At 41.1% G+C, this 27,801-nt stretch overlaps 2 protein-coding genes across 16 annotated transcripts in view; one reads left to right on the forward strand and one right to left on the reverse strand.

Moving 5' to 3' along the window:
• Nucleotides 1-27,801, forward strand: part of NCKAP5 (NCK associated protein 5) — a 915,906-nt gene that overhangs the window by 609,185 nt on the left and 278,920 nt on the right. The gene's annotated exons all lie outside the window — the stretch shown is intronic.
• The window catches only part of LOC311607631 (uncharacterized protein), a 57,226-nt gene that overhangs the window by 10,703 nt on the left and 18,722 nt on the right, over nucleotides 1-27,801 (reverse strand). The window contains exons 3-5 of one of the 3 annotated variants that reach the window (XR_014782672.1): nucleotides 19,099-19,206; nucleotides 7,338-7,393; nucleotides 602-4,076 (exon numbers count right to left, since the gene is read on the reverse strand). Coding sequence is in view for 2 of the 3 variants with exons in the window: in XM_084799537.1 (XP_084655663.1) it covers nucleotides 3,924-4,076; nucleotides 19,099-19,206 (261 nt within the window). In the remaining variant the exon portion in view is untranslated. Of the gene's footprint in view, nucleotides 1-601; nucleotides 4,077-7,337; nucleotides 7,394-19,098; nucleotides 19,207-27,801 lie in introns of those variants that run through there. The other 2 variants (XM_084799538.1, XM_084799537.1) reach the window with 2 other exon arrangements.

A 27,801-nucleotide genomic window follows, 5' to 3' on the forward strand; every position in this document is an offset into this window, starting at 1 on the left:
TGCTTTTAAGTGTCTTATGGCTGTGTGTACGCATAAGCTTTGTCTGAGCCCCATGCTGATGAGAAGGAAACGCCCATTTCTGGGTTTCTGTGCCTACCTGTTTTTCCTTCCTCTTTCACCCCACGCCCCCCTAGGCAATAATCTAAGAAGAAATTAATAAGTTCTCAAGCATCTGCCAGTGGTGGTCTCAGTAAAACCCCACGGTTGTTTCCTTTTATTCTTAGGTTCTGTGACAGTTTGCTGACAGGTGACACCACACATCTCTTCTTAGGGTAGATGGTGTGTATCTACCTCCTGATTAACTTGATTACATCTGTGAGTCACCTAGCAACAATCCTAAAGTGGGTTTAGAGACAAAAGCTTCTCTTTAGTAAAGAGACATCTAATTGGGGGGGGGAATCATATTATATATGAGTATGTAACGTCGCATTAGCTGTTTTCTGACTGTGAAAGTGTTGAAGTCGCATTGTAAGACGTTAGAAAACGGGAACAGATGAGGACTATCAACTTCCTTCCATAGGCGCGCAGACACTCCATGCTCATGAACCCGGTCAGTCAACTACAGGCTGATGTTCTGAAAAAGCTGTATCGCTACTGAACATTTACAAGGCTTTTCAGACCCTTCCCTATGGGAAACAGGGTAGCAACGATTTACAAGGTACTTGTACTATACTTGTGCATTTTACAAGTGGTCTAGAAATGACTGGAAATATGAGAATATGAAAGGGGCCATAGAAATGACTGGAAATATGAGAGGGGCCAGAGAGATAGCTCAGTAAGTGAAGTATTTACTGGAAAAGCATGAGGACCTTAGTTTGTACCCCCAGAACCAATGTAGAATTCTAGGCAGTATGGGGGTATAACCTCAGTACTGGGGTGTGGAGACTCCCTGGCCAACTTCAGGGTTAGTGAGAGACGGTGTGTCACAAAAGGAAACGAAGACCAATCCAGGGAGATACCACATGTTGACGTCTAGCCGCCATGTATGTGTGCACATGCTCATGCACATCACACGTGCACATGCCCACAGGCACACATATGTCATATATGCGCAACTTTTGAGAAAATTGTGTAGGTTATACATACATTTCATGTCATTTTTATGAGACTTCGGTATCTTGTAGATTTGGGAACCCCAGGGTTTTCTGAAAACATTTCCTGTTTGTCAGTTGCTCTTTTGTTGCTGTGTTGCTGCGATAGAAGAGCGTAGCCACAAGCAAGTTAAGAGGTAGAGGGCTCAATCGTGCCTCGATTCCGGAGGGCACAGCCCATCCTGGTGGGGACGGCAAGGCAGCAGGAGTGTAAGGCTGTGTAAAGGTCCAGTAAAGTTTGTAAAAGGTATTGATGCAGGCCACACAGTTTAGGGGAAGAGTGCCCAGTGCACAGCACACCTTTGGGATACAACAACAACAACAACAACAAAACTCGGACTGAGGATATGGCTCAATCAATAAAGTGCCTGCCTTGCAAGCTTGAGAACTTGAGTCTGCACCCAGGACCCAAGTAAAAGTCTGAACACGGTAGCATGGATTTGTAATTCTGGCACTGGGAAGGCAGAAAGAAGAGAAGCCTCGGGGCTTAGTGATAGTGTGGCCTACTTAGTGAGAGCCAGGCCAGTGGGAAACTCTATTTCAAAGACAGACAAAGCTTGAGGAGTACCTGAAGTTGAAGAGCAATGGCTGTGGTCCTATGTCCTACACACATGCACACACAAGCATATACATATACACACGTACATGTACACACATGTGCACATACACAGTGGGGAGGAGGGGGTCTGTGATCTGCTGAAATCATTTCAGAGATATAAATTCTCACAGAAGCTTCACAATGCTGTCGATTCGTATTTCCTCGGAGATAGTCTATTTAGAGTCTTTCGGCCAGAAATCACAGCAGCTTCTGCTTAGTTCTGGCCCTGAGCAATGAGAAGAGGATTCCTACAAGTAGAAATTCTAGTTGAAAAAAAAAATGTACGAAGGCATGGGTACCTGTCAGGGTACTGCAGCCATTTGTAGGCCTGCGGTCCTCTGACCAAGGGCCTTTCGTATGCATAACTCCCTCCATTTGATGGCAACAAAGCGCCCAATCAACATTACCAGGGTAAAGGACATATATTCTCTTTGTTGTTCATGCTACCAACCTTCCTAGGCTACAGCGGAGGCTCCCATTGGCTAAATTTCTTGGCCGTTGCCGTGGAGAAGATCTCAGTGGACAGTCCCACCATCCTCAAGTTTACAAAATACCTTAGGCCTGGCATGAAACTCTAGCTTGCACACACACACACACACACACACACACACACACACACACACACACACATACACACACACACACACACATACACAGACACACACACAGAAGCATGTTCCTGTACAAACATGCACATACATCTGCACTCATATGAAAACATATACATACACAGATTTCTTTAAGCCCATCCAAAATAGTAAGATGATGCTTAAATAGCCCTTTTCTCCTCACACCCCAGTCCACAACACTCACCCTGCATTTCCCCAAGCATTTGCAGACCTGAGGTTTTGCTTGATAGTGCACTTGCAAAGACCCCAGAGCTTTTTCATTATCCTTGAAACACTCACCGGCCAGGGAGGAAGAAAAATGTGTAACAATTAGAATAATAAATCTCGTCCACGTTAAAATTAAAAAATAAAATTGCACGCACAAAGCTCAGCATATCACCGACAAGGACATGCTAACTCGATTCTTCAAGAACGCAAAGCAACAAGTGAGGGGATAACGATGGAGATGTAATCTGAATAAATTAATTTTTGAAAAAAGCAGGGGGGAAAAGAATGCAAGCCAATAAGAAAGCACCTTTTGAACGAAGAGCCTCCGCCTTCACGCCATTTTTCTAGGGCAGTGGTAAGAGGGACCAGACAGCTGGACCAATCTCCTCCTCCAGCAGGATCCCTGAAGCCTCTCATGTAGGAATCCATACCATTGTGGACCAGCTTGGGGTGCCCGTGGCCAGACAGGTATCCAGAAGGTTTGTCTCCTGCTCTGTGTGGTACATGGCAGTGCCCTCCATCCAAAATACCCACAGATCTAATCTTGCTCCCCCACCCACCCAAAACTGAGAGTTTCTGCTCAAATTTCTAATCATGGGAGATGTTTTCTTATCTACCAACCCCTGGAGTTCCCATAGCACCTTCATCCTACACACCTTCCTTTTGAGGTCAGGTCTCAGAGGCCACACTGGCCTCTCCCTGAGGGCAACTTTGAAGGAGGCCCTCCTGCCTGCAATGCACCTATGCATGAGTGGACCTGGCTTATTCAGTGCTGGTGGTGGAACCCAGGGCTCCCTGCATGCTCCGAAGGCATTGCATCCACCGAGCCATCCCCCTTGCACTTGCCCCCTTGCTTTAACTCATCTTTCAAGCTCAGAAAACATGTCCAAGGAAACAGGCCAGGTGGTGTACCACACAGTCCCGAGCTGTGCAGAGAACATGCTGGCGTCAAGTTAAATAGACACTCGCCTTTGAAAGTAATTCCTTTGGCAACTAAGGAAAAAAAAAAAGACTATATATGCTTTCCCATTGTTGAGATTGTACCAATCACCAAAGGCTTTGATCAGCACCTGCTTCCTTTCTGCCCATATCCCCCAATTGCTGTGAAGGAGCTGAGGCCTCGGGATTGTAGTTTCGGTTTTCTGAAGTCACCTGAAGAATCCTTCTGCCTTGGGTTTTGTTAGCTTCTGAACTGCCCTGCCATTTTTTACAAAAGCTCTTCTGCCCTCTGACTCCCGGAAGCTTGTTCAATCAAGATAAGACCTTTTATCAGTCCAGACCAACCACTGAGAGAAGAGGCAGAACTTCTCCGTGTGAGCCTGGCCAGGGTGTTAGGGGAGCTCCGGCTGCCTTGCATTGCCAAGCCCAGATCTGTGCGGGGGAGCTTGTTAGAAATACCTCAGCTATTAGAAGAAGCCAATATGTCAAGAACTGATCTGCATAAGTAAGTTTCCTTGCCAGGCTCACATTTGTGTAGGAGGGTATGCGAAAGCCCCAGATCTTCCAACAGGCCAGTGCGTCGAGGATTAGTCTCCATGAATATTCGAAGAGCTATCAAAGAAGAAAAATGAACCATGAGGCCAACATTAATTGTGCCCAGAGATAATTAGAACAAAGTGTTGTTAATTGTGTGTTGGTTTAATGTAATGTAGTGGTGGTTTTTTTTTTCCCACAGCGTATAAATTTTGATGTCAGAAACTGAAAGCTGGCTGGCTTGATTGATCAGAAGGCCTGTTTGCTTAGATACAGCTAATTGGGCGTTTTAATCTTTACTTCATGAAAGCCAAAGAAGACTTCTATATCATAAGTATAACTGGAAACAAAGCCCCAAATCTCGGTTCCCTTTTCCCGATGATGTCTGAGTTGTGCAATATGCTCTTGTACATAATCTACCTGAGTGTCATGAATAAAAGATTATGCAAACAGGACTCCAGGATCAACAACAATGAAAACCAAATAAACCAAACCCATAAGAAGGTTTTTCCATGATAGCTCAGTTGTAAAAGTGTTTTCGTGAAAGCCTGAGGGTCTGAGTTCGAATCCCCTGCACCCAAGGTAAAAGCTAGTAGCGGTGCATAACTTGAAGTCTTAGCATCCGGGAAGCAGAGACAGAAGGATAGCTGGAGCTTGCTGCCAGCCAATCCTTCCAGATCTGTGAGCCCCAGGTGTGTTGGAAACGCTGTCTCAAACAATAAATTGGGGCCAGGGAGATGGCTCAGTTAATAAAGCCCTTGATGTATAATCATGGGATTCGACATAGCATGTACATACACTCAAAGGAAAAAGTGATAATAATGTGTAAAACAATTGAGGAAATTACTAAACTTAAGCTTTGGCTCCCACATTGGCAGCCAAATATGTGTAATTATACCTCTGTACTCACATTGCCAACACCCCCACCTACAAACAATATGATGGATGGACAGTCCCAGATAAAGAGTTGTATCATTCCATTAAGTCGCATAGTTTGCCACAAGGAAATGTTATAAAGCTGTGGCAGGGGGAGGCATAGAGGATGCAGAGAGAAGACACCCTTGACACAAAGACATCAGACTCCCAGGCTGAGTCAAGGCCGGCTTGCCCTACAGCTACTCCATGTGCAGAAACGCACTAAGGCAGGCTTTGGAAAGCAGCCTTCCGAGGACCCCCAGCCAGGAGCATTCCCACCCACTCCCGCCCTAAACCTCACTGCTGAGGGAGTGGGAGAATAAATGGGTTTTCCTTCCTACCCAGAACGGTATGGCTGACATCCTGCAATGGATCAGAGATTCTAGAGCGTGCACATGGCAGGGGCCTAGATGATAAACTCAAGGTTAGGTTGCGAGAATGCTCCCAGCGTTTGCTTTAGGAACCACAACTATTTCAGAACTTGGGCAGTTCTTCTGTTTGTATCAATACCATTAACTTTCCAAATGTAAATATCCCAGGCCTCCCTGGTGGCATCCTGATTTTCTAACTGGAAACTGTTCATCATGGTACCCAGGCCTTGCTTTTGGGGTGCAGTGGTTACAGTGACTCAGGGGGCCTCTTTTAGAAAGGGAGGCCCGCTAGACTGCAGGGAAGGCACAGTCTGTACCAGGTATTTGGATTTTCTTGTTGTTGTTTTTTTTTGTTTTGTTTTGTTTTTGATATTTTAACTTTTCTATACTTATCTATGTGTAAGGGGATGCAAGGGCACATATGTACCTCCGCATGTGTGTGGAGGTCAGAGGACCACTTGTGAGAGCTAGTTCTCACATCAGCAACTGAAAAATCTTGGCAGCAATTGCTTTTACACTGAACCTTCTAGCCAGGCCTCTGCCTTGTTTTCCAGACAGGATCAGTCACTTAACAAGGAGTTCACTGATCCACCTAGCTCAGCTGGCCAGCCAAGTCCCTCGAACCTCCTGTAAGTCCCCACAGCCCTGGATTTCAGGCATGGGTCGCTATGCCTCTTCTTTGGTTTTATGCGTATAGTATATTTAACATGGTAATGTAAGTATTCCTGGCATGCACATGCGCAGTAGGTAACCCAACCTTGGGTCAACGTTCTCCGTTCACACAGTGCCTCTTCTGGGAAGTAGGTTCCCACTAGGGCTTCCAAGAGAAGGGCCAGCCTGGAGCAGGCACCTGTTGTTTTTGAAGCTGTCAATGATGCAACTCACAGAGGACACCAAGAAAAGCGACCAGTTTGGGGAGTTTGGATCTTCTCCCTGGTGGCCAAGCCTTTGAATTTGCCTTATCTGATTAGCGGTGACACCCATAAGATTTTTTGGAAAAACAGAAAAAGCACCATTTCCTGTAAGTTTATTGTGGTTGTTCGGGTTGTTTCTCTTTCTTCGCTTTTTAGTTGCCCACAGCCAAAGTCAAATTGGTTTTGGTAATCTTTCAAAAAAAAAAAAAAAAAAAAAAAAAGAGCCTTCAAATGATAATGAGTTCATTTAGGGAAACTGTCTCCAAAACAGGAGGTTCAGATTAAAATGAGAAGCAACTCCCGGTACACAGCATAGGATAAAATCAGTTCCTGAGAAAGCCAAAATTTCCCCTGCAGTGTTCTTTTATGAGATATTCGTATTAAGAAGACAAACAGGCTCCCCGTAGCCACCGAAAGCAGGGCCAAGAATTCCATGAGATGAATGTAAATTCTTGAGATAGCCCCACTTCCAGCCTTGCTCATCCTCAATACCTGAAAACGGCTCCCAAGGGCCTCGTTAAAAAGGCGGAAGAGCTTCAGGGCTCATCACAGTGGTAGAAGCGCTCATGGTCCTGGATTGTTATAATAGAATTAATAACCTTATGTTGGATATAATCAGGATAATAAGTCAATTAATACTGAGTCCGTTTGGTAGCAGCCAGATGCACAATTGCATTTTCACTGAGGATATAGTTTTGGAGAAATATTTTAATTGCTTATCTGATCATTACATGTGGATCTTGAATTAGCTTTCTCCCAATTGCTTATAGCCTTGCTCATCCTCAATTTTCAAAAAGTAATCTTAGAAAGTTACACTCTGTAGACAGGGGTATGGTGAACAAGTGGACATTTTTGCCTGTTTTTATTTTTCTTTCTTTCTTTCTAACTTGCTTGTTATTTTGTTTTTAAGTATAATTTAATGCTTTTTATTATTGAAAATTATTGAAAATTTGATATAGGCATGCAGTAAAATATTATCATAGCTACTACTTCCCATTTCCTCCATTCTTTTTTACCTTTTATTGAAAATCAACTTTTCCGACTCCCCTCTACTCCTCCCAGCTCCTCCTCATGTCCTCCCTCTACTCCTCCCAGCTCCTCCTCACGTCCTCCCTCTACTCCTCCCAGCTCCTCCTCACCTCCTCTCCAATCAGGATCCACTTAATTCCTGTCCACCACTAGGAAACCAACAGGCCTGTAGTATATAATGAGATAAAATAAGCTAAAACAAAACCCATCACATCAGAGTTAGACAAGACAAACAAACTGAAGGTGAAGGGGCCCAAGAGAAAGCACAAGAATGAGAGAATGCCATAGGAACACTAAGAGTGTATACACAGAGGACATGGGCAAACACCCCCCCCCCCCCCGCAAGCCCCATGCGTGTTGCCTCAGCCACTGCGCGTTCATATGGGCCTTGATCACGTTGATTTAGAAGGCCTTGGCTTTTGTTGGTGTGCTCCATCCCCTCTGGCTCTTAAACTCTTTCCACCTCCTCTTCTGAAGGCTTCCCTGATTTGATGAAGATATCCCATTTAGGAGTAAAAGTTCCAAGGTCTCTTACTTTCTGCATGACATCTGGCTGTGGGTCTCTGTATTTGTTCCCATCTGCTGCAGGCAGAAGCTTCTCTGATGATGGCTGAGTAAGGCACTCATCAATGAGTATAGCAGAATGGCATTAGGAATCATTTCATTGATGCATTTTTTTTTTTAGAACTGTAGTATTTGGGTTTACCCTAGGTCCGTGGGTTATATAATCTCTGGTTTTTGGTCATCAAAACAGAGTCATATATTATTCTTCTAATGAGCTTCATGCCACGGTTGCCCTAGCATATCTAGCAAGCAGGATACCATTGTAGATCAAAGGGATTGTAGCTGGGCTGGTGCTTACATTTTTTTTTTTTTTGGTAGCATGTCAAGTACCTTTCTGTACCAGAGATGCCAGAACATAGGAGTGAGGCTCTTTGTAGGCACCAGCTCAACTTCTCCACGTTCAATGAGTTGTGTAGGTGTTGTCTTCGGCTATAGGGCCTTGCTGTCAGTTTGTAGAGAGCCACCTAGAGTCTTGACAACAGTCTGGGTTGTTTAGGGATTCCCATGGACCTCTTTGGCCAACAACTCAATTAGATGTTACCCAATCCCACTATTGGAAGCTTCATTTGGTGACAAGAGATGGCAAGATGGGACTCTATCTCCCCCTTTATTTGGTGGTTTCATTAGACCACTTTCATATTTGTACATAATTTAGGGAGATTCTACTGTGTTGGGCTTCTATAGCATCCTTCAAATGGCCCCAAATTTTAACAGTCTCTCCGTTTATTCCTTTTATCATCCCCTTCCCCACTCTCCTTTTCCATTTGATCCTAGTGTTCCAGCTACCATCATCGATGCATCTATCTATTCTAATTTCCATTCCTAACAAGATCTATCTGTGCCCCCTTGTCCCTTGCCCTATACCTAACCTCTGTGATTCTACAGATTGTAGCTTGGTTGTCATTGACTTAATAGATGATACCAACATACAAGACGATACATACCATATTTGTCAGTCTTGTTCTGGGTTATCTTAGGATTTTTTTCTAGTTTCATCCGTTTACCTGAAAATTCCATGATTTCATTTTTTTTTTAATGGTTGAGCAATACCTCATTGTACAAATTAGCCATATTTTTTATCCATTCTTCTACTGAGGGACCTTTGGGTTGTTTCCTATTTCTGGCTTTTATGAAAAGAGCAGCAATGAACATGGTTCAGCAAGTGTCTCTGTGGTACATCAAGTGTCTTTTGGGTATATACTCAAATTGGGATGGCTGGATCTTGAGATAAATTGATTCCCATCTTCCTAAGGAACCACCACGCAGTTTTCCATTGTTGCTATAAAAGTTGGCACTCCCACCAGCAAGTGGATGAGTGTTTCTCTTGCTCTACATCCATGACAGCATAAGCTGTCATTTGTTTTGTTGATCCTGGCCATTCTGGTGGGTAGAAGATGAAATATCAGTGTAGTTTTGATTTTCTCTGATGGCTTAGGATGTTGAACATACCTTTAAGTGATTCTCAGCTATTCAAGTTTTATATTTTGAGAATTCTGTTTAGATCCATACCTCATTTTAATTCAGTTATTTGTTTTCTTCATATCTAGGTTTTTGAGTTCTTTATGCTTTGAATGAATCTTTTATTGAATGTGTAGTTATTGAAAATCTTTTCCCGTTCTGTAGGCTATACTTTTGTCCTGTTGATTGTGTCCTTTGCCTCTCAGAAATTTTTTGGTTTCACGAAGTCCAGTTTATTAATTGCTGACCTCAGTGTCTGTGCTAATAGTATTCCAGTGAGAAAGTCTTTTCCTGTATCAATGAGTTCAAGATTATTCTCTACTCTCTCCTCTATCAGGTTCAGTTTATCTAGTTTTATGTTGACGTCTTTAACCCACTTGGGTGTCATCCACCTACACTTTGTGCAGGATAATAGATATACTCTATTTGAATTCTTCTACAAGCAGACACCAGCTTGTTAAACCAGCACCATTTGTTGAAGATGCTTTCCTTTTTCCATTGTGTATTTCTGGCTTCTTTATCAAAAAGTCACAAATCCATACATGTGTGGATTTATGTCTGAGTCTTCAGTTCGATTCCTTTGGTTAGTGTGTCTGGTTTTATGCCAGTACCATGTGGTTTTTATTCATATTGCTCTGTAGTACAACTTGAAATCAGGGATAGTGATACATCCTTCATCTTTTTAGTATATAGCATTGTTTTAGCTATCCTGAGGTGTTTTTTATTTTGTTTTTGTTTTTGTTTTTTCCATATGAAGCTAAAAATTGTCCTGTCAAGAACTGTGAAGAATTGTGTTGGAATTTTTCTGGGGATTGCATTGAGTCTGTAGATTGCTTTTGAAAGGAGGGCCATTTTTACTGTGTTAATCCTACCAGTTCATGGACATGGGAGCTTTTTTCATTTCCGGATATCTTCTTCAATCTCTTTCTTCAATGTCTTGAAATTTTTAGTCATGCAAGTTTTTCACTTCCTTGGTTAGGGTTACCCCAAAATATCCTCTGTTTTAGGCTATTGTGAATGGTGATTTATTTCTGTCCAGTTGTCATTTATATATAGGAGGGATACTGATTTTTGTGAGCTAATTTTGTATCCAACTGTGTTGCTGTAAGTATTTAGTAGCTTTAGGAATTTCCTGGTGCAATTTTTGAGGTCACTTATATATACTACCATGTCATCTTCAATTAAAGATACTTTGACTTCTTCCTTTCCAATTTGTATCTCCCTTAATCCCCTTTAGTTGTCTTATTGCTCCAGCTAAGACTTCAAGCACTATTTAAATATTCAGGTACTATAGTGAATAAATGTGGAAAGAATGGACAACCTTGTCTTATTCCTGGCTTTGAATTTCTCTCCATTTATGTTGATGTTGGCTATGGCCTTGCAATAAGCTGCCTTTATTGTGTTTTGGTTTGTCCCTTGTATCATAATCTCTCCAGGACTTATATCAAAGGGTTTTTAACTCTATCAAAGGCCCTTTATATGCATCTCATGAGATGATGATGTGGGTTTTTATTCTTTCTGTCTGTTTTCCTGGTGTATTAAATTTATTGATTTTTGTTTTATATTGAACCATTCTTGCATCTATGGGACGAAGCCTACTTGATCATCGAATGATCTTTCTGATGTGTTTTTGGGTTTCAGTTTGCATGTATCTTATAGAGAATATGTGCATCTATATTTATAAGGGGAATTGGTCTGTAATTCTCTTTTTGGGGGTTTATTGTGGTTTCAGTATCAAGATAACTGTAGCCTCATAAAACAAAATGGAAAATGTTCCTTGCTTTTCTATTTTGTAGAATAATTTGAAGATTATTGGCACTAACTCTTCTTTGAAAGTCTGGTAGAAATCTGGGCTAAAACTATCTGGTCCTGGACTTCTTAAATGTCTACCTCTGTTTCAAGTGGGGATTATACGTCTGTTTAAATTGTTTATCTGATCTGGATTTAACTTTTGAAAGTGGAATATATTGAGAAATTTATCCATTTCTTTGAGAATTTCTAATGCAGTGAAGTACAGATTTTTAAGTACGTCCTTATGATTCTTTGGATTTCTTCAGTGTTTGTTGTTAATGCCCCTTTACCTCTCCCTCTCCCTATGCTTCACCTGTTATATAATTTGGATAAGTTTGTCAATCTTACTGATTTTTAAAAACTAATATGTCGTTTAATTTGTTCTTTGTATTGTTTTGTTGTTCCTATTTTATTGATTTCAGCTCAGAGTGTTATTATTTCTTGTTGTCTACTTTTGGGTGTGATTGTCTTTCTTTCTTTCTTTCTTTCTTTCTTTCTTTCTTTCTTTCTTTCTTCCTAGGGCTTTCAGGTATACTGTTAAGTTACTACTATGAGATCTCTCATTTTTTAAATGTAGGCTTAGTGCTGTGAACTAGCCTCTTAGAACTGCCTTCTTTGTACCATCCGTCTGGGTGTTTTCATGCAGTTGTCAAATATCTTTGAGTTCTTTCTTTTTTTTTTTTTTTTTACTTTATTAATTTATTCTTGTTACATCTCAATGGTTATCCCATCCCTTGTATCCTCCCATTCTTCCCTCCCTCCCATTTTCCCCTTATTCTCCTCCCCTATGACTGTTCCTGAGGGGGATTACCTCCCCCTGTCTTCTGTCTGCACAAGTTTTTCATTCAGTAGTGAGTTGCTCAGTGTCCATGAGTTTGTAAGATCTCTATTGTTTCTGCTGCTACTGATATTCAGATCTAATCCATGGAGGTCAAACAGGATGCAGGGTGCTATTTCAGTTTTCTTGTATCTGTTGAGACTTGCTTTGTCTCTGAATATGTGTTCAGTTTTTGGAGAAAGTTCCATGTGGTGAGAAGAATGCACATTATTTTATGTTTGGATGAAATGTTCTGTAAATATTTCTTAGGCCTAATTGGTTCATACAATCAGATACCTTCAGAATTTTTCTATTTGTCTTTGGATGATCTGTCTATTGATAAGAGTCAGATATTGAAGTGTCTCACTATCAGTGTATGAGGGTTAAATATGAATTAAACTGTAGTAATGTTTCTTTTATGAACCTGGCTGTCCTTGTATTTGGGGTGTAGACATTAAGAATTGTAATGTCCTCTTGGATTTTTCATTTGATGAGTATGCAGTGTTCTTCCCTATCTCTTCCAATTAGTTTTGGTTTGAAGTCTGTCTTGTCAGATAGTAAAAGACTACATCACTTGCTTCTTGGGTCTGTTTGCTATGAATATATTTTTCCATCCTTTTAATGTGAAGTGATGTCTATCTCTGATGTTACGATGTGTTTCTTGGATGCAGCAGAAGGAAATATCTTGTCTTCATATCCATTCTGTTAGACTGTTCTTTTTATTAGAGAATCGAGGCCATGGATGTTGAGAGAGATAAGTAAGCCATATTTGTTGATTTCTGTAATTTTATTGTTGTTCCTAGTCTAGGTTTACTTATTCCCTGTGTTTTCCTGGGTGTAGTTAACCTCTTTAGGTTGGGGTATTTTCAATTGCCTTCTATAGGACTGGATTTGTAAATAGGCATTGCTCAATTTAGTATTACCATAGAATGTCTTATTTCTCCATCTGTTTTGATTTAAAAAAAACTTTTCATGAATAGTAGTCTAGGCCAGCACCTGTGGGCTTTTAGAGTCTGCTTTTAGAGTCTCCGTTGAGAAGTCATGTTAGGTCTGCATTTATATGTCACTTGGTCTTTTCCCCTAAAAGCTTTTAATATGATTTCTTCATTCTATATGTTTAATATTTTAGTTATTATGTGCTCAGAGGACTTTATTTTCTGGTCCAGTTTTTTTTTCTTTGCTGTTCTGTGTGCTTTTTATACCTTGATAGACATCTCCTTTTTTTATATTAAGGAATTTTTCTTCTATGATTTTGTTAAAAATATGTTCTGTGCTTTTGTTTGACTGGGGTTTCTTCTCCTTCATCTATTCCTATTATTCTTAAATTTAGTCTTTCATAATGTCCCAGATTTCTTGGGTGTTCAGTGCCAGGAAAATTTTAGATTTAACAATTTCTTTGACCAAGGTATCCGTTTCTTCTCTCTTGTCCATCAGTAGCTGTGGTTTTTCCTCTTGTCTCTTTTATCCTATTGGTGAGGCTTGCCTCGGAGCTTTCTGTTTAACTTCCTAAATTTCTCATTTTCATATCCCCCTCAGTTTGAGTTTTCTTTATTGATTCTATTTCTACTTTCAGACCTTGAACTTTTCATTTATTTCATGCTACTCTTTCTGTTTTTATAGATTTCTTTAAGGGATTTAATTTCCTCTTTAAGGACTTCTATCATATTCATAAAGGCTATTTTGCGGTCTTCTTTGCTTTGGCTCTGAGAAATACTCAGGTCTTGCTGTAGCAGGGTTGATGGAATCTAGTGGAGACCTATTGTCCTGGCTGTTGTTGATTAGGCTTTTACCCTGGCATCTAGGTGCCCAGGATTGGGCAGATTCTAGCTCTAGGTAATACCTGGTCTTGTCTTTGTTGGGAGTGTGTTTTGTTCCTTGGTTTCTATTGTCCTCTCTGATTCTCAGGGGAGTGTGGTAGCTGCGTGTTTTGTCTCATAGGAAATTGTTCTGGGATCCTGATAGTGTGGCCATTGAGGGGTTCCAGGTAATACAGGCGTCTGGGTATTGGGAACTGACACTTAGGAATAGACTAGTGGGGGATAGAGAGTGAGGGGGGCCGCAGGAGGGAGGGAAATATGGTGTTCCACCATAATCTGCTTAGTCCTTTGGCAGTGAGGACGGAGAATAAAGAAAAGACACAGCAGAGGGTCTGCTGAGCCACTGGGGATGATGCTGGGGGGATGGGATTTAGAGGAGCAGAGGGAAAAGTGCAGGTCTGCAGTTAGCCTACCCGCTTCCCTGGCTGGAGTCACCCATGGGTTCCCAGGAATTTTCTTCCTCCAACTCCCCCCGCCCCCAAACACTTCTGGAGTGTTTTGCATGTTGTTTTGTTATGATCGATAACAAAATATCAATATGTATGCAAGCGTAGAGACATATCCACTGGAACTTGTTAAACCAACCAGTGGCCACACCTTCCATCCTTCCCTGTCCCCAGCAAGGATCAACTGCCAGGTAGGGGGAGTTGGGCCCAGACAACACCTCCCCTGTTGTGCCAGATGATATGGCTGGCAGGGAGGCCAGGGAGGTATGCATGAGTGCAACAGCCATAGCAAATCCAAAAGACAGCATTTCACTGCATGGTTCCTCATCCTCCCGGCTATCACCCCTTGTCTCCCTGGGGGCTTTGCTATCAGGAGTCCTTAAAGCAATTCATTGCACTCTCAGTAGGTGAAGCCCCTTTTAGCTTCTTTCTGTGGCTTTTAAATACCTTCTATCAGCAGCTCTGTGCACATAACCAGCTGAGAAAAATCATCTCCAAACCTGCAGTAGCTAGATGCCTTTGACGCCGCCCGTGAGGGAGGCCCCACTGTCAACATTTTCTCAGGAAGTGCACAGAGAACGGGTACAGAGATTGAAAACATCAACTGTGTGGACTCCATATCAGCACTGTAAGAATGCCTGTATCATCGTTATGTCTACTTCATTTAAGTCAGAGCCAGAAGTTTCTCACAGTCTTCTCTCTTCAGAGCATTCCTTGGGGTATTTACTCTCAAAACAACCACAAAAGTACCAACAGGCTAGTTCAGGGAAAAATCTCCAATCTGGAAGCTCCACCTATTCTCCAGCGAGGGCGATTTAAATTTTGGCAGTGTGTCTGTGTACTGCTGGGACTAATTTCATGGGGGAAATGATGGGATAATCTTTCCCTAGAGAATAAAAAGCAATTCTCCCACCATTGCAGGAGCATCCTACGGCAAGTGCTGGCAGACACAGGTTGAGCAGTGTTCTACAGTAAAATCTCCCCAATGGGGCTGTGCTGAATTCATTTCCTTTATTTGGGATTTGGGTTCCTAAGAAAGCAAGTGTCCTCATTAATCCGTACATGAGCACAGGCTGCCAGGAGGCAAGGACAGGGGGCTTTCACTTCATCTCTCTGCCTCTAACCTGGAGTTCTCTGAATTTGATTCCAGTATTTGTTGAAATTTCCCAGGCATTGGATGATGCAGCCTATGAATATGAAGGTTTGAACAAGTTGAGAGGCCCTGCGGAAGGGATGAGAAACCGAGATAATAGTCAGAGACTTAATCTATTTTCCCTTCCGTGGCTGCAGGGAATTCAATGTTATCTGTGGAGGGGATCATTTTATTTTAAAATTAGACTTCATTATTAATACTGATAAACCAAGAAATAACAAAGCCTGGCATAGACTCACCTATTTTGCATTATTGCTAGTTTACATTCATGCTGCTATGAGCTCAAAAATTAGAATATCAAATACTTAAATCAACGTTGCTCTGCAATGCTGTTGAATGGCTTTTGGGCAAAGTTATTTTTAAAAAATTTAATACATTTGTTTGTTTGTTTGTTTATAGACAGGGTTGCATGTATCCCAGCCTCGCTTCATGATGAATAAGCCCTTGAACTTGTGGTTTTCCACTTCCTAAGTGACTGCTGGGATTCAGGCATACTGCATTGAGCCTGTTTTTGTGCAGTTCTGAGCACTGAACTTGGGGCCTCCCGTATGCCAGGCAAACATTGTACCAACTGAGCTCCATCCCAAGTGCATAATACTTCTTTAAGTGCCCAAGATAAGAACTTTTCACACACCTTCCAATATTTACAACTTGGAGGTTGGTAATCTTTGTGGTTTTCTTATTTGATTTGTAAATCACAGCCTATTTTAATCATCAAATGCAGAACTGACATTCATGTTTGAACTCACAGCAAGCATATGATAAATAAGAAGCTGTTTAAGTCAACTCTTACCCTCTGAATAGAAGTAATAGAATATGCTAAAAGTGCATTATATGCTTGCATAAAATAACCATACGTAACCTTGTATAATAAAAATATTTTTATTGTATAAGTAGGAAACACTATTTAATTAGCTTCATTCATTTAGATTAGGTGTTTCATAACTCTCATTTCTCAAAAATAAATCTGATAGTAATTTGGCTTTTAGATGTGAACCTGTGCGGGTCATAAAAGATTCATGAAATAGAGTTACTGCTTCCATTTTTTTGTTAGGTTTTCATTTATCCATCGGCTTTTCAGGAGAGATATCAGAGGCATGTTGTAGAAATGAGGAAGCAGTGAGAGTTTAATCTGTAGATGTCAGCATTAGCCTTCGGGTGGAGTGGGTGCTCGGTGAGGGTTGGCGTGGCCTCAGCATTAGGGTTATGGCCTAAGCTTATGGCTGCCTAGCAGATTGATATGGGAAAGGTTGGGGATAATATTGGGGAAGGGGAAGAGTAGGTTGGCTTTGGGTTTAGGCTTAGGATATATTGCTGTTAAAATGCAGATTAGCGTTAAAGTTAACCTTAGGTTTAGGATTGTGACCACGCTTAGCATTAGGCTCAGGGTTAAGATCAGCTTTAGAGTTGTTTTTGGCCCAACACAAAATTGTAAAGCTATGTACAAAATCATGAGTTTTTTACAACTTTTTCCCCACCTCACCTGCATGATTTTCCCATATAGCCTTTGTAGATGGCAGCATCATGTTGTCATTGAAATGTTGGACGCACTTTAATCCTTAGTGAGCATGTTAACCATTTTGAGGATGCCTGTCCCCAGTGGGGGTCACTGTGAAGTCTAAAGACAAGTAAGACTTTTTCACTCCTCTAAAGTTCTGATCCGCATCCAGGTGCTCATCCTAGAGATGGTTCTGGGTATGAAATCTCTTGCCCCTTCTACTCAGAAACCTCAAAAGAACCTCTTTATGAAGGCAAATTGGACCTGCTCATAGATGTGAGCCATTCAAGTAAAGGCACACAGCCTTTTGAGTGGTACACTTTTGATATTATTTGAAATTTCTCTCATACTGTGGCAGTGTGACAGATCCAAGTGTGGGCTTTGAAACCCTGGACTCTGATTTCAAACACTGGCCCCATCACTAACTTGGAGGTTAATCAGTAACACTTTATGGATGCATTAAGTAAGCATGGTTTTTAAACACAAGTAGGGCATATTCCAGTCAAGAGGAGCTTCACTTCCTTTTGAAGCTGAATAGCAGAATGGAAAGAGTCCTCTTTCTTCAGCTTGTAGGCAAAGTGTCCCGTAAGATTCCTAGTTTCTACGGACATCAAAGTGATGTGATTGCTCCTTGAGACATCAGTGTTCATCTGGAATATTAATATTCTTCTTGTTGCTGTGACAAAATTTGTGACATTACCCACTTAAGACAGGAAGTGTTTGTTTTGGCTCATAATTCAAGGATGTGCAGTCCATCCTGCCGGGGAAAGCCTGACATCATGAACAGGAAGCTGGATGCTTGTGTGGAGTCAGCAAACAGAGATGTGTGGCCAGGCTATACAATTTCAATGGCCATCCTCCGTGACCCACTTCCTCCCATGAGGCTCCACCTCCTACATATGCTTCAGCCATCCTACTCAGTGCCCACATCTGGGGACCGTGTACTCTATTGCTCCAGAACTCGCCTGTGAAACCTGGACAATGTCTTCCGCTCACCACAGCCCTGTATTGTCTCAACTAGTAGTACAAGTGTAGCCACGCATGTTCAAATGTGTCTTTCCCAAGGCAAAAAGGAGAAACTTCAGCTTCCTACATTGATAAAGAAATGAAAACCAATTTCAACTCCATGCCTGGCCCCAGGGCCAGGAAACTGCCTGCTTTCCGAAGTAGCTCATGGCAGTAAGGTGGAGAGGTAGAAGGCTTAGCAGCCAGCCCAAGCCAGAATCCAGGCTACTACACTCTGCAGCCAAGCTCAGCTAACCATATCAGTCAGGATATGCTGGCTTTCCAAGCTAGAGCTTGTTGAATATAGCAGTGGACCTCACCCTGGGTTGTTGGAACATGCAGATAGTAGCATAACTAATAAACACTGAGGTTAGTGGATTGAAATAGGGCAGCTGTTTTAGATATCCTTAGCACTGAAGTTGGCCCAAGACAAGGCCCCAATAAAATGTGATGTCAGACCATTTCTGTTTCTCAGAAGTCTGCCTCCCATCACGTTTACCCACAAGTGCTGGGGGTATCTCTGAAGATGCACTGAGCAGGTCCATGCCTCTCTATCTTCACGTAGATGTTCCCCTACTCCTCACAATTGTCTCCATTGCTTTAAATAGCCAGCTTCTACTGTTATAGAGCAGGACGCCGCCATCTCTTTTTGCCATATACCCTCTAGGTGAGGCAACTGGTGAAACATAACTTTCTACCTGAACTAAGAATAGCTCAACAAAGTCCCACCTCACCTGCTTCTGCCCATGCCATCCAGAACAGGAAGCTGATGGACTGGGTGCATGAACACATCCTCACTATTCTCAGGCTGCGTATTCTGGTCCCTAACCCCAGCCACCTTACTGCCACATAGAAGCATCATGTGTCCTCCCCATACTATTGATACAGTGGTTTTTCCCACTCAAAGGCAGAGCAGTGTGTTGACTTATGTTGAGCTGTACCTGACTGTATAGATTCCATCCTAACCCATTGCTTCAGGTTCTCAGAGCCTTCTGGACCCTGAGTCTGTTGCTTAGCAACCCAACAGCTAAGTTTTCTACCCTGCCCTCTGTCATCTATCCATATGTTGAAAAGGCAACTCTTCCCACTTGGAAAATGAGAAACATCATGCCATTGTTTCTACAGCTAAATGAACTCCACTGGCAAGAAAGTACATTTCTGAGATAGTTTTCTTCTTTTGTACACAGGGGGTTTTGGCCAGATGGTCTGTAAGATGTCTCCAGCTCTGTATATCTGTGTAATTGCACCTCCTCTCCATATAGAAATATCCTCATTACCCTTATGATTTACCAGCCTTAAAGTTACTATCAGCACATTTTTACCTTTATTTCCTTCGTTCTATGAACTATGTCGAAGAGACTGTATTCCAGCCAATGTCCAATCACAGACAGCGTTTTCCATAAGATTAATGAGGAGGATTCTGTCTTAATCTAATATTAAAAGATGAAAGATACTTCATTAGTGCCAAAGCCTTCAATTAGAAGATGAGGGGAAGTGTGTGGGATTTGTAACTCTCATGAAGAGCAACTGGAAGGCTTGGTAGACTTGGTCAGTTGACAAGAAGACCTTAGATTGAGAATATAATTCAGAGAGTTTGGTGACATCCAGGTACCACAGTTAGTCACTTCTTAACACCATGACTCTAGTTCATTTGCGTTCTCATCCGTGCTCTCCCTTTCTCTCCTTCTTCCTATCCCTCCTCTCTACCCACCTTCTCATCTGTCCCTTAAGAGGAAATATATCGAGGAAATTTGTGGGATTCTTGGTTGGTCTGGCCTGGTACCCACTGCTGACAAATGCAATAGGCAACACTAGTCTGCACTTCTCCCTGATCATAGGAGCACAGCTGGCTCCTCTTGTCAGCAGCCAGGAAGGCTGGTTGGTTGATTACTATAATGAATTATTGTAATCAACCTTTTCCCAGATTGCTTCAATTGTGGTTTCCCAATCCGTTTTTAAAACAAGTGTTCAGAATTTTCACATCTACATTATGTCCAAATCTCAGAAAAGAAGTTTATGTTTTAAATCAAATACCAAGTAGATACCAACAAGTACCCTGAAATACAGAACCTTGTGCACGTATGAATGTCTCTGCCTCTCTGTCTTTGTCTCTTTCTGTGACTCTCTCTGTGTGTCTGTCTGTCTGTCTTTGTGTCTGTCTGTCTCCCTCCCCCCTCTCTCTCCACCCCAGTGTGTGTGTGTGTGTGTGTGTGTGTGTGTGTGTGTATGTCTGTATGTGTACATGAACTTGAACAAGTACATGTAAGGATGTGTGCATTCATATAGAGGGCAGACATGTCTTCCTCAGTTGCTGTTTAATTTTTCCACATAGGATCTTGATGAACCTGGAGCTCATAAATTTGGGTGGACTGTCTGGCCAGTCACCTCCGAGGATTCACCTGTCTGCCTTCTCAGCTCTGGGATCACAGACACCGACTTCTGACTAGCACAAAGTTTATAGGTGCTGAGGACACAAGCTCAAGGCATCATGCTTATGTGGCAAGCACTTTGCTGACTGAGCCCTGTTCTTGGCTGTTTACGGCTCGGATTGGTGGTGTGAACCTTGGAGAACAGGGCCTAAAAATAGGTGGCCTAAAGTCTTATGCAATAGCCTACTTTATTCAGAGCATCAATTTATGGTCTGAGAGTTAAGAAGCGTCATGAGAGTAAAGCATACAGTCACAAGGACAAGCTGTAGGTGGCAAAAGCATGTTTTCCATAGGGGAATATGAATATCAACAGCTAAAGTAAACTCTCTCTGACCAACTACACCTGGGAGGAGCACAAAACACACATTCCAAGAATAATTCTGTGTTTTGAAGAAACTGGGGTTATAAGACTTTGGGGCTCATTTTCTTGGACTTTTCTCACAAGCACTCAGAATTCTCACATGACCCCAGTCTTGGACTGTGTTCTGACATCTCCCTCGTTTTATTATTTTTTTTTAATGTCAGAATACCCAGAGTTTGCTTTGATTTGAGATGTAGATAAATTGTCATGTGATGCCTAACTGTCCTATAAGCAAAGGAATTATACTACCACAGTGAAAACACTGTCTTTGATACTCTGCCACCAAGATCAGAGAGCCAAACTATGGTTAAATTATTATATTGATCAGGAAGATCTAGACAATAGCTTGAAAGGGGACCCTTATAATTAGTAGTTCCAGTGTCTGGCAAAACATAAGGCCATATTTGCCTTCCAAAAGGAATACAAATTTCTTGGTGTCCTAGGCAAATAGGAAGTGATTTAAAGCTTAAGGAAAAATTAAACACAGTCCTTTATTCAAATGAATGAATGAATTTATTATAATCCCAAGAACCAGTCATAAAGACAGAGTTATCAGTAAAGTAACCTCCCCTTCGGCACATGAGGGGCCTTCACTTGGCCCCAGGTGAGCAGAGTTGACTTCTGATGGCATTGTCAACATCTCCTTTTGCCCTTCAGCTGGAAGTTTGCTGTCTTTCTGGTGACCCCTGCTGTCCCCTTGACCTCTGCCCTAGTCCTTGGTAGCCTGGGGCCAGAGATGCTGAAGAGGAACCCATGATGTTTCAGTAGATCCATCTGCAATGACAGATGCATACCCCGTCCTAATTTTCTCCTGGAGAAGTAAAAAATAGGGCAAATTAATGCATCATCTTGCCGATTTCCTTCTGCAATAAGACCAGGAGGTTAGAGTGTACATAAGTACGGTTCTGTTGCTGGAAAAAATCCTACGACATAAGCAGAATCTGACAAGATATTTAGGGGTCTATGAATGAACCGTAATAGATGAATGAAAAGAGTCAGTTTCACCTATTGGGCTGAGGAAAAAAGTATTAAGAGATTGATGAATATCTGGACCATGACTCTCTTCTATAACCTTAGATGAACCATCAAGAAAAAAATGTCTGTCTATGGAATGGGAGAGGGCTGGCCAGTTTCTGTGAGAAAATATCATAGCTCACCAGCTGGATAATTATTTCTTATCCTTCTTTGGTAATCTGCAAATGGAATTTGAAAATCAGTAGAGTTCTGTAGTGCTCTTACATTCTGAATGATGGATGAACAGACCGAGGATCGGATCCATACAGTTGTTGACATTGGGTCTTGCCCTGGTTTGCTAACTGAGCAGGAAGAGTAAAGAAAGTACCAGGAGTTAGTATTTTGGGGACCTCATTGTGTAAATAAATCCATCCCAAAGGTTTCTCCTCCTGTGCTATTATACCTGTAGCAGACAATGTAGTGGAGGAAAATAAGGATGTTTCAAGGTGGCGAAGGGGCCACTCAGTACACAAATGCCTCTTTTAGTCTGGATTCAAATAGCTGTAGTTGTTGTCTGTCTCTTGAGATAAGTTAGGGCTGTCCACTGCTGCCTGTCCTTCTAGTGTATTATATAGATTATTAGTGCGTATAGTTAGCTGTTTCACAGGCTCTGATAAATCCGCATCAGGGAGTGGCTGGAGTGTAAGAGTAGATTGTTAACAGATTCCTCACCCCAAGCTTCAGGGCCATTTTCAGGCAACCGAGGATACACATCCAAAGGACACTCCAGGAAGGAGGCTGAAGGAACCGTCACCAGTGTAGGTGACAAGTTTTACTTTTGATTTTGTCAGGATGAGGGACCTTTTTTTTTTCCACTTTTTACTGACTTTAAGGTTTGATTAGCCAGTTTATATTCATTCAAGGAGTTAACCATCTATCTTTTAGTCATAGTTTTCATCCTATTTATCTTCCTTAAGTATTTTTAATAACAGTCTGAATCAATACCCTAAGGACCCAAAATTGAGCAGATATTTCCCCTTTCAGAATCTATCCTGTCCTTCTTCACCTAAAGTTCCTTCTTGTGGATACCAGGGATTATCCTTGTGTTCCTTCTTGCAAAGCCTTCCGTGTGTGTGTGTGTGTGTGTGTGTGTGTGTGTGTGTGTGTGTGTGTCTGTGTGTGTGTCTGTGTGTGTGTGTCTGTGTGTGTGTCTGTGTCTGTGTGTGTGTCAGTGTGTGTCTGTGTGTCTATGTGTCTATGTGTCTGTGTGTCTGTGTGTGTCTGTGTGTCTATGTGTCTGTGTGTCTATGCACCTGTGTGTCTGTGTGTCTGTGTGTGTGTGTGTGTCTGTCTGTGTGTCTATGTGTCTGTGTGTGTGTCTGTGTCTGTGTGTGCCAGTGTGTGTCTGTGTGTCTATGTGTCTGTGTGTGTGCCAGTGTGTGTCTGTGTGTCTATGTGTCTGTGTGTGTGTCAGTGTGTGTCTGTGTGTCTATGTATCTGTGTGTCTCTGTGTGTCTGTGTGTCTATGTGTCTGTGTGTGTCAGGGTGTGTCTGTGTGTCTGTGTGTCTGTGTGTCTGTGTGTGCTCATTATCCATTCATCTGTTGGTGCGTAACTACTTTGATTCCAGTTCTTTGCTACAGCAACACAACAGTGATGAACATGGAGGTGCAGATACCTCTACAGTAGTGTACGGCATTCTCTGGGTATGTGCCCAGGAATGAAATAGCTAGGTCATACGTTTATTCTACTTTTAATTTTTTTTTTTTGAGAAGTCTCCAAACTGATTTCCACAATGGCTGTCTTAATTTCCTCCCGGCAAAACTAAGTGTTTCTTTCTTTCCACATGCTTGTCAACATTTGTTGTCAGGTTTATTGATGATAGCTATTCTAACTGTGGCATCTCAAATTAGTATTAATTTGCATTCCTTTGATGGCTACGAATACTGATCCCTTTTAAAAAGTATTTATTGGCCTTTTGTGTTTTTGTTTGTTTGTTTATTGTTTGGTTGGTTTCTCTTTTTTGCTTGTTTTGTTTGTGTGGTTTTTTTAATCTGTTAAATTCATTTACCCATTTGTTGATTGGAAGTTTCTTTTCCTTGGTATTTAATTTCTGCAATTCTCTGTAACTTCTGGACCTTAGCCGCTTGTCTGCAGTGTAGCTGGTAAAGATTTTCTCCCATGGGCTGTCTGTTCTGCTGGTCACTTCCTTTGCTCTACAAAAGCATTTTGTTTTCATGTAGCCCCATCTGCGGCTGCTTGGAGTTGGTACCTGGACTACTGGTGTTCAATTTAAAAAGTTATTGCCTGTCACAATATCTTGAAGGGTATCCCCTGTGTATTCTTCTGAGAGTTTCAGGTTTTAAATTAAGGTCTTTTATCCACTTTGAACTGACTTTTGTATAAGATGAAAGATATAAATCCAATTTCACCTTCTGTAGGCAGAAACCTAAGTTTGCCTATACCATTTGTTGGTAGACTATCTTTTTTCCAAACTATGTTTTGCCTTCCTTGTCAAGAATTAAGTGGTCATAGCTTTGACATTTTATTTCTGGTTCCTCTATTCTATTGCATTGGTCTTCCTATCTATTTTCATGCCAATATTATTAGTCTGCCATCATCACTAGAGCTCTATGGTACAATTTGAGCTCAGATATTGTAATACCTCCAGCAGTGTTCTTATCCTATGGTTTGTTTGTTTTTTTGTTTTGTTTTGTTTTTGTTTTTGTTTTATTATTTTTTTTCTATTTCTGGTCTTTTATGGTTTTATATGAATTCTTGTATTGTTTTTCTAAACCTGAGAAGCATGCTATGGGCAATTTGATAGATATAAGATTAATTATGTGTGTTTAACTTAGGCAGTATAGACATTTTTCACAATATTAACTCTGTCTTCTGAGGACATGGACTGTTTTTTCATTGTGTAGTCTCTTTTTGATATTTGTTTTCAATGTCTTGAAATTTTCATTATAGTTGTTTCTTGCTTCTTTGGTTAGATATATTTTTAAATATTTAATTTTGGGGCAATTTTCTTGAATGAAATATTTTTCCTAATTTCTTTCTTAAAGAATAGACTATTTGGTACAAATGAAGGCTACTGGCTTAAAAAAACAAACAAACAAACATCAATTTAGCATTCCTCATTTTTACTGTAAATTTTATTAGATCCAAGAGTTTCCTTGTAGACTCAATAATGTCTTTAAGTAAAGCACCATATCATCTGCAAATAGGGATAGTTTTATGTCCCTCCTTCCGCTGTTATCCCCTTTTTGTTTCGTTCTCTTGTCTAATTCCTACAGATATGACTTCAAACACAATATCAAACAAGAGAGTGGAAGGGTGTACATATCCTTGTCCTAGTCCTGATTTTAGAAGAAATGCTCTGAGTTTGTCTCATTTTAATATAATGTTGGCTGTAGTTCTGTCATATATATATCCTCTTATTTTGACGTAAGTTCTATTGTCCAAGTTAGCATTACTATTACTGTGATGAAATAACCAAGGCAGACTGGGAAGGAAAGAGCTTACTTGGCTTATGCTTCCTCATCACTGTTCATCGTTGGAGAAGTCTGGAGAGGAGGAGCAGGAGGCTTAGAGGCAGGAGCTGATGCAGAGGCCATGGAGGGGTGCTGCTCACTGGCTTGCTCCTCATCACTTGCTTATCCCGCTTTCTTATAGAACTCAGGGTCACCAGCCCAGGGATGACCGCCCACCATGAGCTGGGGCCTCTCACATCAGTTACTAATTAAGAAAATTCTTATAGCCCCATCTCATGGAGCAGTATGTTAACTGAGGTTCCCTCTTCTCAGATGACTTTTAGCTTGTATTTTTGACATAACACGAGCTAGCAAATCCATCTCTTCCTAAGGTCTCCCAAAGTTTTATAATGAAAGCATGGTGAACTTTGTCAAAGGCCTCTTCAGTATCAATTACAATAGTCATATGGCTTCTGTCCTTGAGTGAATTTATAAAGTGTATGATACATGTACATATATTGCATTATAATACATTATATGTATATGCATATGCATATATATCTATGTCCTTTATTGTGTATATTTATGTTAAACCAACCCTGTCTTTCTGGGAAGAAGCTATCTTTATTTTGGTCATAATGTATAATCTTTGTAGAATGTTTTTTAATTCAGTTTGCAAATATTTTGTTAAGAATTTTTGCATCCATATTCCCCAAATAAATTGTTCTGTAGGTCTATCTCTCTTCCTCCCTCTCTTTCTTTATAATGGCTTTAACTAGCTTTGGCATCAAGATGTCACTTTCTTTGCAGAATGAATGTAATAGTGTTCTTTCACTTTCTATTTTATGGAACAGGATAAGAAAATTAGTATGAGGTCTTTCTTAAAAGTCTGATAAAATTTAGCCGTGAATCTCTCTCTTCCTGGGCTTTTATTCAAGGAGAGGCTTTTAATAACAGTTTCAGTCTCATCTCTTGTAATGGTCTGTTTAAGCTGTTTCTAACTTCGGGGCTTAATTTTTGGTAGATGATATGCTTTTAGAGATTCTTCTTCTGTTTCTGGGATACACAGCTCTTCAGAGTGTTAATGATCATTGTACCTTCAAATGCTGATGTGGGTTTCATGGAAGTCAGTTACAGTGATGTCCTTGTGATGTCTCCTTCCTCTTTTTGTCAGATTAGCTAATACTCATCTATTAAGACCAACTTTACAGGCTTGAGAGACAGCTCATCTCTTAAGAGCACTTACGGTTCTTGAAGAGGAACCCCAGTTCTATTCCCAGCACCCATGGTGGGCAACAACTCCAGCTACCCACCAGGTATCCAAGTCCCTCCTTGGCCTCTGCGTACCTTTGATGCACGTGAACTCATATAGGAATATACACATTCACATATATAAAGTGTAAATAATTGTTTTTGAAAGTTTAAAGCCCAGAGACATTCAGATTGTTGAATGTGGCTGAGTGGATATATGTAATGTGGCCAGTTAAGTTGCCCACATGTCACACCTACTGAAGAAATAATGAGTAATTACTGCTAAATTCAGACTCTCTCCTACTTAGTATCTTATACAATGCTCAAATACATTTGGCTAAGAGGAAGATGGCATAGCTCGGAACAGTAGTAAGTAGTCACAGACCATTTTAATTACCTGATACTGAGCGATAATGGCCACAGCCACCTAACTGTCATCTGTCTCTCATCTAGCTATTTACCTACCATCTGTCTCTCATCTCTAGCATCAATCTGTCATTCTTCCTATCATCTATTTGTCTATTATCAATACAAACTATTGATCTGTATTAGTTACCTATTTTAGTTGCTGTGACAAACCATCTGAAGGTGACCAGCGTACACCTGAATGAAGCGAGGGTTGTCTGGGCTCACAATTCAAGTGTCCAGTCCCACATGATGGGAAAGGAGCGGTGGCAGCTGACCTGAGGCACCTGGTCATATTGCATTTACAGTCAGGAAGCTTTTCAGAGAGGTGACTATTGGTTCTCAGCGAACTCACTCTTTTCTAATTCAGTTCAGACCCTGAGTGCATGGGGAGAGTGCTGCCCATATAAAGGGTGTTTGGACTTTTGAGTGAGAATGGCTCATATGCTTGAATGCTTAGTCCATAGTTGGTGGAGCTGTTTGGAACGAACTAGGAGGTATGGTCTTTGTGGAGGAGGTGTGTCACTGAAGGTAAGCTTTGAGCTTTGGAAGCCCCTGCACCCTCCCCCTAGTCTCTACCTTGTGCTTGCAGATAAGGTATAAGCTCTCAACTTCTGCTCCAGTGCTGTGCCAGCTTGCCTGATGCCATACTTTCTCTCATGATGGTCCTGGTGTCTCTGCCCTCTGGAACTCTGAGTCCAAAGTTCAATGCTTTGCTCATGGCACTTTATCGCGGCAATAGAAAAGTGTGAAAACAAGGACGAGTTCTCCTTCCTTGGGTAACCTCATCTAGAAGCTGCCTTCCCAGACCTTCCCAGGGGCTTATCTCCTGACTTATTCTGATCCTGTCAAGTTGAAATTTATTATTAACCATCATATTTGAAAAGCTGATTTTCACCATATTTTTGCTGTTATTTGCATGTGGCCTTTAAACAAGTGAATGTAGGAGAAAATTATTTTAAAGTTTATATTTAATATATGAAGGTAATATTAAATTTATGTTTCTTTTAATTATAAACATGTGTATCAGTATAAAATTAATATAATTGTGGATGCAATTTATAATATAATTATCAAGTAAATGATATAAAAAAGAAATGAGAAAAAAACATCCCCTATCTTGCCCTCTCCATTAAGTTCCAATATTGGC

The sequence above is a fragment of the Acomys minous genome (genome assembly GCF_964271855.1).
Source record: "Acomys minous genome assembly, chromosome: 1".
Classification (NCBI taxonomy): domain Eukaryota; kingdom Metazoa; phylum Chordata; class Mammalia; order Rodentia; family Muridae; genus Acomys; species Acomys minous.